The following is a 13,749-nucleotide window of genomic DNA, read 5'->3' on the forward strand; positions in this document are numbered from 1 at the left end:
GATTTTCTATCAATGATCCTTTGGTAGCCATGCTCTCATTGGAAACCAAAAATTGTTGTTCTTCAAGTAGTATTTTATTTGAAGAGAAATATATTACACCTGTGTAAAGCAAATGAACATTTTGCCACCACTGAAAAATGATTGCTTTAAATCTGATTCTTTAAAATGGATAGCCCTGAGTTTTAGGAAAAGTGAAGCTGACATTGAATCATATTTGGAGGCATAAAATAAAAACTATAATCTCCTTATATTACTTGAAAGTAAGGTTGATACTTGCTGCATTTAAGAATATATTTAAAGCTTTTTCAGAACTTGAATCTTTCTGTATTCAGCAAATATTAGCACAATTTTTTAAAACCTTGCAAGTGTATGTTCTCTTTTTTACACCCAGTATTGCTTGTGGTTTATTTTCCCACTGTATGTAGGAAGATACATGAGGGAGGCAGCACCATACAGCTCATTAAACTCTGAACACTGCAGGCAGTTAAATGCTTTTTGGGGGTGGGGGGGTGTCCTTTAATATTCTGGTGTTCAGAGTTTGATCCAATTAAAAGAAGTGCTTTCCATCTGTCCTATTCTTTTTCTTAAAAACGGAAAACTCAACCTTGATGTGACTTCTTACATTTTCTGGAGAGAAATTGGAGTTAGAAATGCAGCACTGTATTTATTTTGACTTAAATACATATTTCATAGAATTATGAAGATATCCCAGTTCAAGGGCCAACATTGCCTGAAGAGAACATAAGAGACTTTATGTGCAGGAAAGAAAAGTCCACTGTGGATCAAGGGAAACTTAAGGCTTTAATTTCAGTTTTGCTGCAATTCAATGGTAGTGTTTGGCAACAGACTGAGAACAGCTTTAAGCATAGTAAATTTCTTTTATGCAGTATTTCTGGCTTCTCAGGTGGCCAAGATTTTCTTAGAAACACCTCTGTATTTTTTCAGAAGAAGGACTGGTCGTTTGTGCAGTGCTACACCGAGAAAAGGGAAGGTGTCTGGCATCAGAATGAATCTTGTCACTTGTGAAGTGCTGAAGGATTTCATCTCTTGTGTAATTAAGCACAGAGCCTGTGCTCTGGCTCACTCTGCAGAGAGCGAGCAGTGTTGTGACTGGCCCAGCACAATACATGCACCTTTCACTAAGTATATTTGAAATCTAATACCTGGAATCCTCTTGGAAAGATTTGGTGAAGAACAATGAGCTGGCAGCTACTTAGGGGAGAACGCACAGGTTGCATTCCTGTTTTCTTTGTTTGTGCCAAGGACCTTCGGATTATCTTTTTAAAGTGTTCATCAACAGTCCTATGGCTTGTTGAGTCTAACAGCGTCATTTGAATTATTTAAAGTACGTACATAACTTTTCAATTAACAAACTGCTTGGCTCATGAAAATACATACACACAATTTATAAGTAGAAAACCAAGACTAAATATCTTATGATGAGCAGGTCACTATGAATTAAAAATGAGTTTTCAAATAAAATATTTAATGACATTTCAAATTAAATGAAACACTGGAAAATTAAAACTTCCACAGTCAAAGAGTTCTGCTATTTAAATACGTCAGTAAATACATATTCAGCAACATATTGAACTGACTTAGGTTTTTCAGTATTGAAACACAGAAGAACTGGACACACACAGACAATTTGTAACATTCTGTACTTCAAATACTGCTACAGGGTGAATTAAAGAAGAAAGCCCCAAAAGGGGTTAAAGTTGGAACACTGTCCACTCACTGGAGTTCCTGGTATGTATGCTTCTGTAGAATTTATTAGGAGAAGCAAATATATCTGTTTGTATAGAAGTATAGCACATACAGCTTACCAAATACATACAACAAAAGAATCTTATTGTTTTAATTTCAGGTTTTATTCTCATGCATCCCCTGGAGCTCTTATACTCCAGGTACTTTAATATGTTTGTGAAACACACACACAAAAAGTCTAAATTAAAGTGCTTACATACCGTCAACTGGTGCATCAATAGGTCCATTAGAAAAGTGATCTTGTTACTGAAAAGAATATAGGTGCAGTTTTCTGTGCAATTACTACAGGCGAGGCCATAAGCATTTACCGTATTGCAGAGTGACCTAAAAGATCAGGAGTAGAGAAAAAAAGAATATTAATGTTACTCTTTTCTTTGGTCAATTAAGAGCAAATAAATGGAAGACCACCACAAAACTTCCTTTTTAGTAACTCACATCAGTTTTCTTAAACTTGGGTTCCACACAAAAGTTAAAAAAATAATAATAATAATAAAAATTACATGAATTAAGGGGAAAAAATGAAACTTCAATACAGTAAAGCCATACTAGGCAGGACTCTTGCATTGTATGGACTCTTCCGTATCCATGGTTTGTATCTAAATAACACGCCTTGGAATATATAAATTTGAAAAGCCTGAACTCTTGTGATACGTGCTAATTAAATTTATTTCCATAAGTATATATATTCATATGCATTCTCATTAAACGCATGCAGGCATTCAGAGTAGAAACCTAGCAAATAATGGGCATGCTAGAAAGACATAACAAAACATAGGAAATCAGTTGATATTCTGCATAATTTGGATATGTAATATTCTTTTTTTTGTGGTTTATGATTGTGCCACACACAAGTAGTCTGTGTATGAGGTCCCTCTCCTAGCACAACCTTCTGGAAAAACACCTGAACGAAGGAATTCACAATACCCTGGGACAAGCTTCAGAGAGAAGCTACTCTGCAGCGCCCATAAATAAATGCAAGGAATGGGGACGATTGAGTAACTTGTACTGAGTAAGCAAAACTGAGCAGGTGAAGTTCCTGTCCAAAAGCTTCTACTGACTTACTATGAACTGCACAAACTTGAAGCGTTGGCGTGCACCTTTGATAGCATCACTTGACCTACACCTGTAGCTGATGGAAGAGGTAACAGGTTTGCAATGGTCTGAACTGGAAGTCACAAACAACAAGGCACTGACATCTCCAGGTGTACAAACCATGCTCAGTTATTCTCTGCACCACTTGCACTTACTTACATCTGCTCAAACTGAAATGCTCTATGAACAGAATTGGTAGGAAAGCTGGGACCAGTCCTATAAGCGTACTCCTAGAGAAGATAAATCTGACCAAGCACAACACCATTCCAGAATAAACACAATATCCATTTCTTGAACTTTGCTTACCACAAAAGCTATCACTATTATTATACAAATACACACACACTACACAAATGCATCATAAATATAGACAATAATAAATACAGAGAGTTAGCAAATCAAGCTGTTTGCCTAAAGTAAACTGAAAGGAAAAGAACTTTTTTTTTTCCTGGACATGTCAGAAAAAGTTCAAATAAGATCCACAGAAGAAAAACTGTGAGCACTGCCAAAAGGTCCTACAAAAGTGGGACCACAACAACTGACAGGTGGCTGTACAGGAGTGATCAAAGCTGCTATCTAATATTACAGCTGTGGACTACTGGAACTTATTTCTTAAGACAGAGTTGAGCGCGATGCTTTATTTTTGCCTGAAACTTTTCCTTTCATTAAAACCAGGAGGTTATTTACATAATAACTGAGGATGGCTGCTTTAGTGACTGCGGTGTTCATTGGTGTGGCGCCTGATTACACAGTGTGGGTCCCCAGAGCTGAAATAGAAGCACCTCATAAAATATATTGCATTTTGCAAACCAAGAAAAGCTACAAATGCTTAGAGGACAGAAAATTCAGAGTAAACATTTTTCGTGTGTATTTCTGAAATGTCTTTTCTTCAACTTGAGAAATAATTTTGAATTTACAAAGGAAGCACTACTTTTGCTTTGATCTATAAAAATGTAAGGAATGTTTATACCTTTCCTTTCTTATAATTCTGAGTATTACCATATTACCAGTTATATCCACTTTACTGTACTGGGAATTAATTTTACTGTTCCGCCTAATTAAATCAGTTTCAATGAGCTGTTCACATGACTTGAGCACAATATTAAATCATTATTTATTGATAAAAGGCAGGTTCATTTTTGCCTATTTCACCTGATTTTTTATCCTGCAATGATAACACCCATAAAAATTCAATTAGCATGCTTCATAGGCAATTTTTTAAACCTCCCTTGCAACAAGAGTCTCTTTTCCTGTCCTAACTACATATTTATTTCACTTTTCTCAGTAATACTTTAAAAAAAATAAAAAAAATCATTAGGCACCTCCTTTAACTTTTTATAGCAGATGATTCCCCTGGTTGGGTGGCTGTTTGCCTGGTGAGAAAGATGGAACTGCATCAGTAATTTCTATTTTCAGCTGAAAAGAAAATCAGCACCTTTTGTTTTATGAGCCATTCTGAAATAAAGATGAATCCTATTTAAATGTAAACATTGAAGAGTCAAATATGAACTTGGTAAGTTAACTCATTTTCACAGCACTGCAGTTTGTGAGTTGATTTAGTTAACTCCCTGCAACGTTTTTTTCTTTTTGCTATATGGGGATTTTCATAATTGCAAAAAGGACCATTTATTTTGCATTTGAAAACACTGAAACTTCCCACTTATACACAGAACAAATTCAACTGTAATAATGCATCATGCTTTTCTATTTCCCAGATGAACCTTATGTCAGAAAAGGTATTTGAATTTTCAGAGACTCAAGTAATGGTTTTGAAAAGGTGCTGTGAGCAAATGGATGTCAAATTAATTTTTCACAACAATAAAGAGGGTTCTTTTAATTGATAACGTAAGCTTGCTAACTACAATTCATCTAAACACAGTCTGATCATAGAACATTCTGAGCTATGATTCAGTTCCACACTTTTTTCTAAATTCCAAATTGGAAGTGTCAGCACAGAAGCAGTCCCCAGGTGGTTTGCAGTGTTAAATGGCAGATTACAGAGAGCACAACTAATTTCTTTACTTTAATCTTATTAAGGACACAACAGCTGTCAACTGTCACCATTTCTGCACAAGGCCTCTGAGACAAGTGCTGAATGCTGTGAATGTCAAGCAAGAACTTTATTTAAATACCAGTTAAACTCTCTGGGATGGAAAACTGAAAGCAGGCAGTCTTTTTTTTTCTTTCTTCTTTCTCTCCTGTCTGAAGTGAATTGCTCTGAAGTACAAATCCCATATCTCAAGAGATACAAAATTATTTGAAATAGTAAAGGGAGAGCCTCACACGTAAAACAGCTGTTTATCGATTACCAATGTTGCTCTAAACTTCGTATCACACCCGCAAATCAGCTTTACAGCTACGTTAGACAGCATGCACACTTGAACCACAGAAGTCTACCCTCCGATTTAAGGTTTTCCTCTAGAGTAAATCCAATTATAAAAACACTCCTAATGGTAAACAAACTTTGATCCAACAGAGAAATCTGTCTTAAAACTAGACAAAAACACGCATCTGTGTGTTATTTTCATATTACGTGAATACAATGGAATTGTAAAAGGTTTCGTTTTAATCAACATCTCCAAGCTAGATCTCAGCAGTTTATATGTACATATATGATTTTCTTTGATGCCAGTACATCTTCACTGCCAAATTTACCTTATACAAACAAGTTGACAAATCTTAACTTTTATTCAAAATAAAAGCTCAATTTTGCAATGAAATAATACAAAACTAAAAGGTATCAAATTTAGGATGTGTCATTGCCATTGTGAATGGCTAATTCTTAACCACTTTGAATATTACTAGGCACTCTGGTGTGGAAAAAAGTGAGCAGTGTTGGTATTTAAAAGCAGATTGAGACCAAGTGAGAGGTGAGCTGTTACTGAAAAACAGCAGGCACAGTGAGTGCATAGTGGAATAGCTAAAAAATCACCAAGGTAAGAATGTGAGTTGAAACAAAAGTAAATAAAAATTAGTTTGAATGTAAAAAGTCTTGTACTTCACTCTTGGGACCTATGATACATTCAGAAATCCTCAAAAGAATTAGAGGCTCATAATCAATTAGTATTTTGCCTATATTTCGCATTATTTACAGATGCCTGATTAAAAATGCGCACCATCTGCAAAGTCTCATCACAAATAATAGATAAGGCAAAGCTCAGCACCAATTCTCCTTCAAGATGCTTCCAAAAGCGGATCATAGATTCATCCTGAAATTTTACTCTACTTATGAAAAAAAACATTGCACGACAAGCAATAATCAATTCCCATGAGTGTCTGCAAGTATGACAGAATCTGAAAGGCTTCCACAGAAGTTCCCCTGTCCCTGGCTTATCAGTTATTTCATTGTAGGATTTGGCTCGAGCCAAAAGCTTAGTAACAGTTCACAAAGCCACTTTCAACAATAAAACTCATTTCTGTATTGCATGGTAAGGCAATATTGTTTTGTTCTTGAGCTCTGCGAGCTTGAAATCCAGCTCTGAGACTGACAGCAAGAATTCAGCCTGCAAAAAGACAGATGCTACAGGTCTCAGATGTTGTTCTTGCAAAGATGTCATTCTCTTTTGAGTACCTTTATGTCCTTATACCTCTAACTGCTAGTCATCAGTGAATGTTTCTCTAGAGGGAATAACCTTAGAAAAAGAAAGCTTCTTTTCCACTTCAGGTTAAAAAAAAAAAAAAAAAAAAAAAAGAAGTGAACAATCCTACAGAACTGCTTGAATAGTAACAGCACAGGTTACTTCCTTTAATGCATGCTTATAAAGTAAAAATTACAAAGAATGAGCTAGAAACAGTTCTCAGCTCACTATGACTTTTACTGGGGAAAAAAACAACACAAGAGTTTATAACAATCCTATCCACCATATTATATAGGTGCTATTTTCTACTTTTTAAACATCTAATTATGGTTCTACCTGTGTTACCGTGATAGTATTTTGCGTTAAGTGAATGATATGAGAAGCTGCATGCAACATCATAATAAAGACAGTTTCTGTTATGTCTTAATTTGTAATAGAAATCCTCCTTTGTTCAGTACAACCACTGCTAATTTGTATTTAAAGGTGCTGGTTACCCGAGGAACTCAAAGTACTTTTACAAATGAGAAATAAACACATCTTACAAGCCGAGTTTGTCTGCAGATTTGTTACAACTTTTAAGGGCAGTAATGTAGCATGGCACTAAGCGGATAAATGAGTTGCCCACAGCAAATATGCAAGCAACAGGGGGGACAAGAATTGTATTCTGGTCTTGATCTTAAATCATGAAATTGTTTTGCTATGCAACTCCCATTTGCTTTTCAGTACATGCTTAAGAAAGATATCAAAAGACCAAAACTCCTTGAAATTTGGTTGTACATTGTTTCTTTTTCTGTGGAGAACTGAGGAAATTCAGGAAAATTACAAAATGCAAGTTTAAGAAATAAGGCAGCTGGACGCTAATTTGTATATTAACACCAATAATAAAATCTACTATAATCCATTGCTTTCTCTTATTTTTTTTAGTGTTTTCTTTGAAGGGAAGAAAAGCTGTCCCAATACCACATGTATCATCTGTCTTATAAATGTCACATCTTTTCACAGCATTTGCTGTCCTGCTGGCCTAACCACCAATCTGGACAGTAGTACAAAACAGCAGGCATATTGTTAAATCTTTGATAATAAAGCTTTATCTTGTAGACATGGGATTAAAGTTCTGAGCTGCACCATACTGCCAGGATTTTGGAGAAAGAGAGATGTAGATAATAGCCCACGTAATCTCCTCACCTACTTGTAAATAGCTTAACCTTACCACAAAACAACAGGCATTCCCAATTTAAGTACACATGGCTAAATTTTGCATGAGCACATAAACAGTTTTCAGAACAGCAGTGTCCTTTAGCAAAGCATAGCTGGCTAAGGGAAGCCAGGAAGGCAATTAATGAAAAGTGTTAATTTAACTTGTTTCGCCTTTAAGCAGAGAAAACTGGTACTTCTTTAGATTCAAAGTTTAAGGAGTCAGGATGTAAATCATTTTAACACAAAGGAGAGACAAATGTCAAACTCATATCAAAAAATAAATAGGCAATACAAATTATTTTCTTCATTTAAAGAAGCCTACAGAGTCTGATCAGTCTCTGTTTTTGAAACTCCTTCAAACATTCGGCATTGAAAGAAACACATTTGAAGAACCTGTCAAATACTCTCAGTGAAATTACTTTCCATACTAATAAGCATTAACACGCTTTCTCCAAAACAGCCACATTTGGACCCGTTTCAAACTGTTCCCAAGAAGTCACAGCCTCTGGAACTACTGCTTGCTCTTGGCAGTTGAGTTGCAGATTCTGCACAAAATACACTCTCCTATATGGGAAAGAGAACCACAGAAATCAAGCACAGAGGGTCTGCATTGCATGCAGCAACACCAAGTTCACTGCGATACCTCTAGCATGCATTACACATGTATTTTCCAACCAAGTTTTTAATACCAAAAAAAGGTTTTGCTAAAATACTTCCTCCTTAGAAAAAGCTAAATAAATGTGAACTGCATTAGAAATTTTCAAAAAGGATCTGGATGGAAAAGCGAGAAAAAAACAGTATTCCTGAAATCAAATGTAAGCTAAAAAACTACTGTCTGATAAACCTGCATTTAGATCAAGATTCTGTGTTAAATTATGTGCAACCTGTACATCCTCCAAACATACTTCTACATCTACAATACTTTCAGATGGCTATAAAGCTCACTATTTGGTTCTATTTTCACAAATACCATGAAACCAAAAAGAAATACAAATCATACCACCCAAATAAAATGAATACTAAGGACTTATGATACATGGAACTATTGAGAAATGTGTGTAACATTTTCTTCTTTAAAAGTTAAACATTTGTTCAATGTCCAAACTAAAGGCCAACTAACAATACTGTTGGTTGAACGCTCTGTTATTTCTTAAGAAAAAAGCATTTGCAAACAGAATACATTATGAGAGAGTAATATTTCATTATATCGAAATATTTAAATCAAGCTCAATGCATCAGCTGCTGACAGACCGTCTTAAAAGGCCACTGTCTAGTTGAAATTCTGCTGCCTTAACAGACTTTAGTTTTACTACATTTTTCACCTTTGCATGAAAAATACAGTTTATTTATACCCATATAAAGGAATAGCTAGGGAAGCAGACATATCCACAATTTCCAAAGGTGAAAAGTATCCATGTACAGAGGATTCACACAAAGCATATGAATTCCATTTTGTGATTTCTAGCAGCAAACAACACAGTTATTTTTTCAAGAAAGTCTTTCAAAATTTCTATAATTCAGTATGGTTATAATCATTAATCTCTTTATGAATTCATCCACATGTTCTCAATTGTCTATAGTGATTCCTATATGGAGTATTTTTACTGCTACTTTGCAGTACGTGATCTTGAGAAGTGGCAATAATAGAATAGGACGAGTCTAACAAATATGAGTGGCAATCATAATGAAGATAATAAGGGGGAAAGCTTATCAGCAATAATTAGACCTACAAGCCCATGAAGTGCAAACTGCATGATAACTAGGAAAAGCTTTTGTTAAAAAGTTTAAGTGACCTGAAATTCTATTATTACATTTGAAAACTTCTATTCCCTTATCATTTAGATATGTTTTCATCCTCACATTAGAACAGTATAAGACGATGAATAGCAACGTTTATTTGTATTTAACAGTAAGCTCTACGGTATACTTTAGGTACAATCTCCCACTTAGGGAATTGTATTGACTCTGATTTTGGCAACCGTTTCATAGGGGAAAAATGCCATGTGGAAAAAGTATGACAAATGCTGAAAACGTACTGCACTGGACATAAGCCCTAATGTTAAATTTGTTAGTTTAAAGCTAATTGTACACCTCTAAATTGTACTTCTCCAACATGTCTGTTAACAGTCAGAGAAACAGCTGAAGTTTGATACTGGCTTCCATCACAAAAACTGTATGCTGAAAAATTAAAAATCTGCTACTTTTATTTGTATGGGTCAAAGACCCAACAGGCAAATTCTTAGTTTCATTTATAAGATGTCTAAATAAAATCTGTCATATGCCTACCTATTTCATTTACACCTCTGCCTACAGAAAAACTCAAACTTTCTAACTAAAAGTCCTCCACGATATTCACCCCAACCCATCTTTATTGGTATGACCTGGCTGGTGGGTGGACTACACGCTCCTGCCCTTGGCAGAAATGGGACTGTCCTAATGGTGCCTTGCCATATGCTTCACAGATGGAAAAAGGCACACGGCTGCAGGCAGGTTTTGCAGCTGCAGCACCAAGATCTGGAAGCTCTCTCTGAGCAGCAATACAACACGTGAAAATGATGGTAAAAGTGGAACCTGGCTCCTTGCAGGTCTCTGTGCTCTTTGTGCATTGCCTACAGAATGAGGGCTCCCATGAACATGCTGAAGAAGCTTCTGCTTACTGCTAAATGACTGCATATGTTTTCTTAAAACTACTTTGCTTCAGAGTCTTTTGGGACATTTGTACTGATTCAACAAATAGAATGTTTTTCATATTTTTCAGAATATTAGCATATAAACATGAACAAACAGCAGATTTTTTTTTTGTTGTTCGTTTCAGGCAATGTAAAGTTTCTGTTAAATTTTCAAAGTGCTTTAGTCATTCATGCTAACAAGCAAGGCATTAAATTGGAAGGATGTAGTCTGAAAACATAGCTTAAGCTAACACCCAATAGCAACCAAAACTTTGAAAATGTTTTCCAATAGTTCATAGAAAGGCAGGCTTTGTATTTGAGTCATGAATGGAGCAAAGCAAAGGTGCTTCACAGCCTTAAGAACAGCAGGAAATGGAATATAATAGCATTAGCTCTACTGCTTTGCTTCTTCAGGAAACAACAGTAAATCTACTTCACATGTTGCACTTGTTTATAAAAACATCAGTAAGTAACTTATAGCAATTTTTTAACATGCTCTCATGGCAGGAATGAATGAAAACTATATCAACCGCATTCCCAAAATGTGAGCCTTTGTGTTTAAAATAATTTTATTCCTGTTTATGTTAAATTTCACACAGTGCTTAAAAGAATATGTCACTAATTGCAAATATAGTACGTCTCACTATCTGTAAACAGCTGATCTTAATTTGAGGTCTGAGCTCTGGCAGAAGATGATCATTTGGTAGTCCTCCAAGTCACAAACACTTTGGTCAAGAGGTCAGTATAATTACACCGTTATTTAAATGCTTCATTACAGACTGAGTAGTATTTTTCATTCTCCCAGCAGTTCCTACTGAGCTGCTCACTGTAGCACTAATTCACAATCACTCATCAGTGGAACTGGCTAGACTTGCAGGAAGTGCATTCTGCATGGCTTACAGGGAATGTGGGAATTTTGTTCTTTTTCACGAGCAAAGATAGGCTATTAAGAGCACATTTTTTCCTAAGTGTTCTTTCCTAGCACTTTACACCTGTCCCATAACATATAATGGACACTACAGATCTAAAACCAAACACTATATTTGTTAAATTCAAATAATTAGAATATTAAAATACATTTACAAAGAAATGATGACAATGGTACACAACAGAGTATCTCAGGCTTGGTTGTTCTTGTACTAAAAATGTCGCTAACTCTGCTCTGACAGACAGCACAAACGGGCCTCTAAATGTAGACAAACTACAGTCAGAGATTAGGGAGAAAAAAGCATGCTTTTCCAGCTATCAGTTTTTGCCGGTATTCTGTTCAGTCACTACTTTGTGTTTTTTTTTTTTTTTTTTTCCCTCAAGGATTAGATATTTCAACCCTTCTGTTCTCATGTGCATAAAGAGGAATTCCTCTAATCCATAAGAATTTGGATTTAGTTTGTAGAAGCCCTTTCAGCCAGCAGTATCTCAGAACTCTTCACTTTAAAAGTAGTCAGACTACAGTGAATTAGAAGCCGTTAGAAAGAAAATGTAAGGGATCTTCCACTAGAGATCTCTACATATCAACTTTAAAAGATATCTACTTCCTCTTTTATAAAAGGTAACCTCTTCTGTTTAATTGTTTTCTCTTTTCTCATTTTGTACAATTGAGGATGCCATTGTTCAAACATATCATGGCTAGAATAAAAGTCACAAAGTTTGAAAACCAGAAGTAGAGTGGAAATGTCTTTCACCTTCCATGGCAGCACAGAGTAGAGCATGCTTTTTCTTTGAAGTTTACCATTGGACTATGAGAAGAAGCAGTAATGAAGCAGCAGATGTGAAATAAATATTCTAGTGATACCAAATGACCAATGAAGGACTGCTGATACTTACTTAAAAGGAACCCGTGAAATTGCATTCAGGTTGGTGGGAGAAGTCACTGCTTGAAGAACATGTTCAAGAGCCGTCAGTCCTCCTGCAGCCCGAAATGCTATTTGATCTGCTGTGTTCTAGACAAACACAAACACAGAAGAAAACCAATAGAAATTAATAAAATTCCTGGATATGACAGATGACTGGAAGACTAGTGTCCTGAGTTTTCGTATCAGTGTAGGAAATCCTTAATATGCGTGTTTATCATGTTGAGAACTTCTGAAAAAGAGCAGTGAAATGCCTGTGCACAAGCAAGAGTATTCTTTAGAAGGCACAGGAGTTGAATTTCCCCACATTACTTTATCAAAGACAACACATCCATACTATGTACTATATAAAGATAACACTTATAAATGAACACTGTAAGAATTTTCAGTAATGAAAGAATTAGGGATTTCAATGAAGTTAATCTTTACCTATTACTGTTATTTTTGTAGCTATACTTCAATGCTTTTCCTATGTTTTAATGAATACGGACAGTCTCTAGATGGGTATTTCCTCTTTCTTACAAACTTTTTTGAAAGGAGACAACCACCAGACTTGTTCCCTGATTTGTTCTACGTGTGCATAAAATCACTTGGACAGGTCACATTAAAACGTGAGTGCCATCATTACCCTGATGATACCGGGTTTCATATTTCACAGCATGTGGACCCCGCAAATTCAGTCCTTGCTCTGGCAGAAAGCCTGACAGCATCACCAAGCAGAGTGTTATTTTATCCTTAAACCTTTAGTTTTGTACGGTATTTTGCTAAAACACCAACTATACTTTGCAACCCCCAAGTCTACATTGTAAAGAACTTCCTTTACTACTAGCTTTCTATCAAGCTGAAGTGAGTTTGTAATTTCTCCCAGTTTAGCATCATTCAGCTTTAATCCCTATTATTCTCCTCTCTAGATTACTTAATCAGCATTTTGACATTTAGCTATCGTGGAAATAAATCCCTAAGTATGCTCATGAAAGGGGTGGGGGTGGAACTTAAATAAGAGGAAGAAACAAACTGGAAGCAAAGCTGGGAAGGATCCTTGAGCAAACTGTTCACCACGCTTACAGAGGTCTGTAAAACTGCCACCCAGAGATTAGGAGCATGCTACTGATCTCACTGGCTTTTGGCATGCTATCAAACATATTTATCTCCAAGGATCCTTTCTGGATGGAGAAACCCAAGAGCTTTTAGCCCATTTATTGAAACACAATGCCGACTACAGAAATAGCTGCTGGCACATGGTGCTTCTGAGTATGTGCCAGTACGCATGCGCCACGCTGGCACCCTTCTGCCAACAGCCCCTGCTGCAGGGACAGCTCCTCTGCCTGGCCTTGGGTCAGCACAGGTGATGGGAACTGCTGGGAAAGCATGCCCCAGCCACAGAAGAGCAGAGTCACCTGAATATTACATCACTGATGTTTTCAGAGTGAATGCTGTGTGACTGTGCCATCTGAGAAAACAGTGAAAAATGCACAGGCAACTCCTCAGGTACCCACGATACGAGACCTCAGGTAGAAGACGAGCTGTGTGTAAGGAAAGAACAATATTAAATCACCCAAGGGCTGAAAAATATTGCCATACTGTCCTGAAATATAG

General features: G+C 36.2%; 1 protein-coding gene across 3 annotated transcripts in view; it reads right to left on the minus strand.

Moving 5' to 3' along the window:
• The window catches only part of SCAPER (S-phase cyclin A associated protein in the ER), a 184,614-nt gene that overhangs the window by 43,261 nt on the left and 127,604 nt on the right, over positions 1–13,749 (minus strand). For all 3 annotated transcript variants that reach the window (XM_082769215.1, XM_082769213.1, XM_082769214.1), the window contains exons 24-25: positions 12,128–12,243; positions 1,968–2,091 (exon numbers count right to left, since the gene is read on the minus strand). In XM_082769215.1, coding sequence (XP_082625341.1) covers positions 1,968–2,091; positions 12,128–12,243 — 240 coding nt within the window. The remainder of the gene's footprint in view (positions 1–1,967; positions 2,092–12,127; positions 12,244–13,749) is intronic.

Source organism: Aythya marila, assembly GCF_965140915.1.
Source record: "Aythya marila genome assembly, chromosome: 11".
Classification (NCBI taxonomy): domain Eukaryota; kingdom Metazoa; phylum Chordata; class Aves; order Anseriformes; family Anatidae; genus Aythya; species Aythya marila.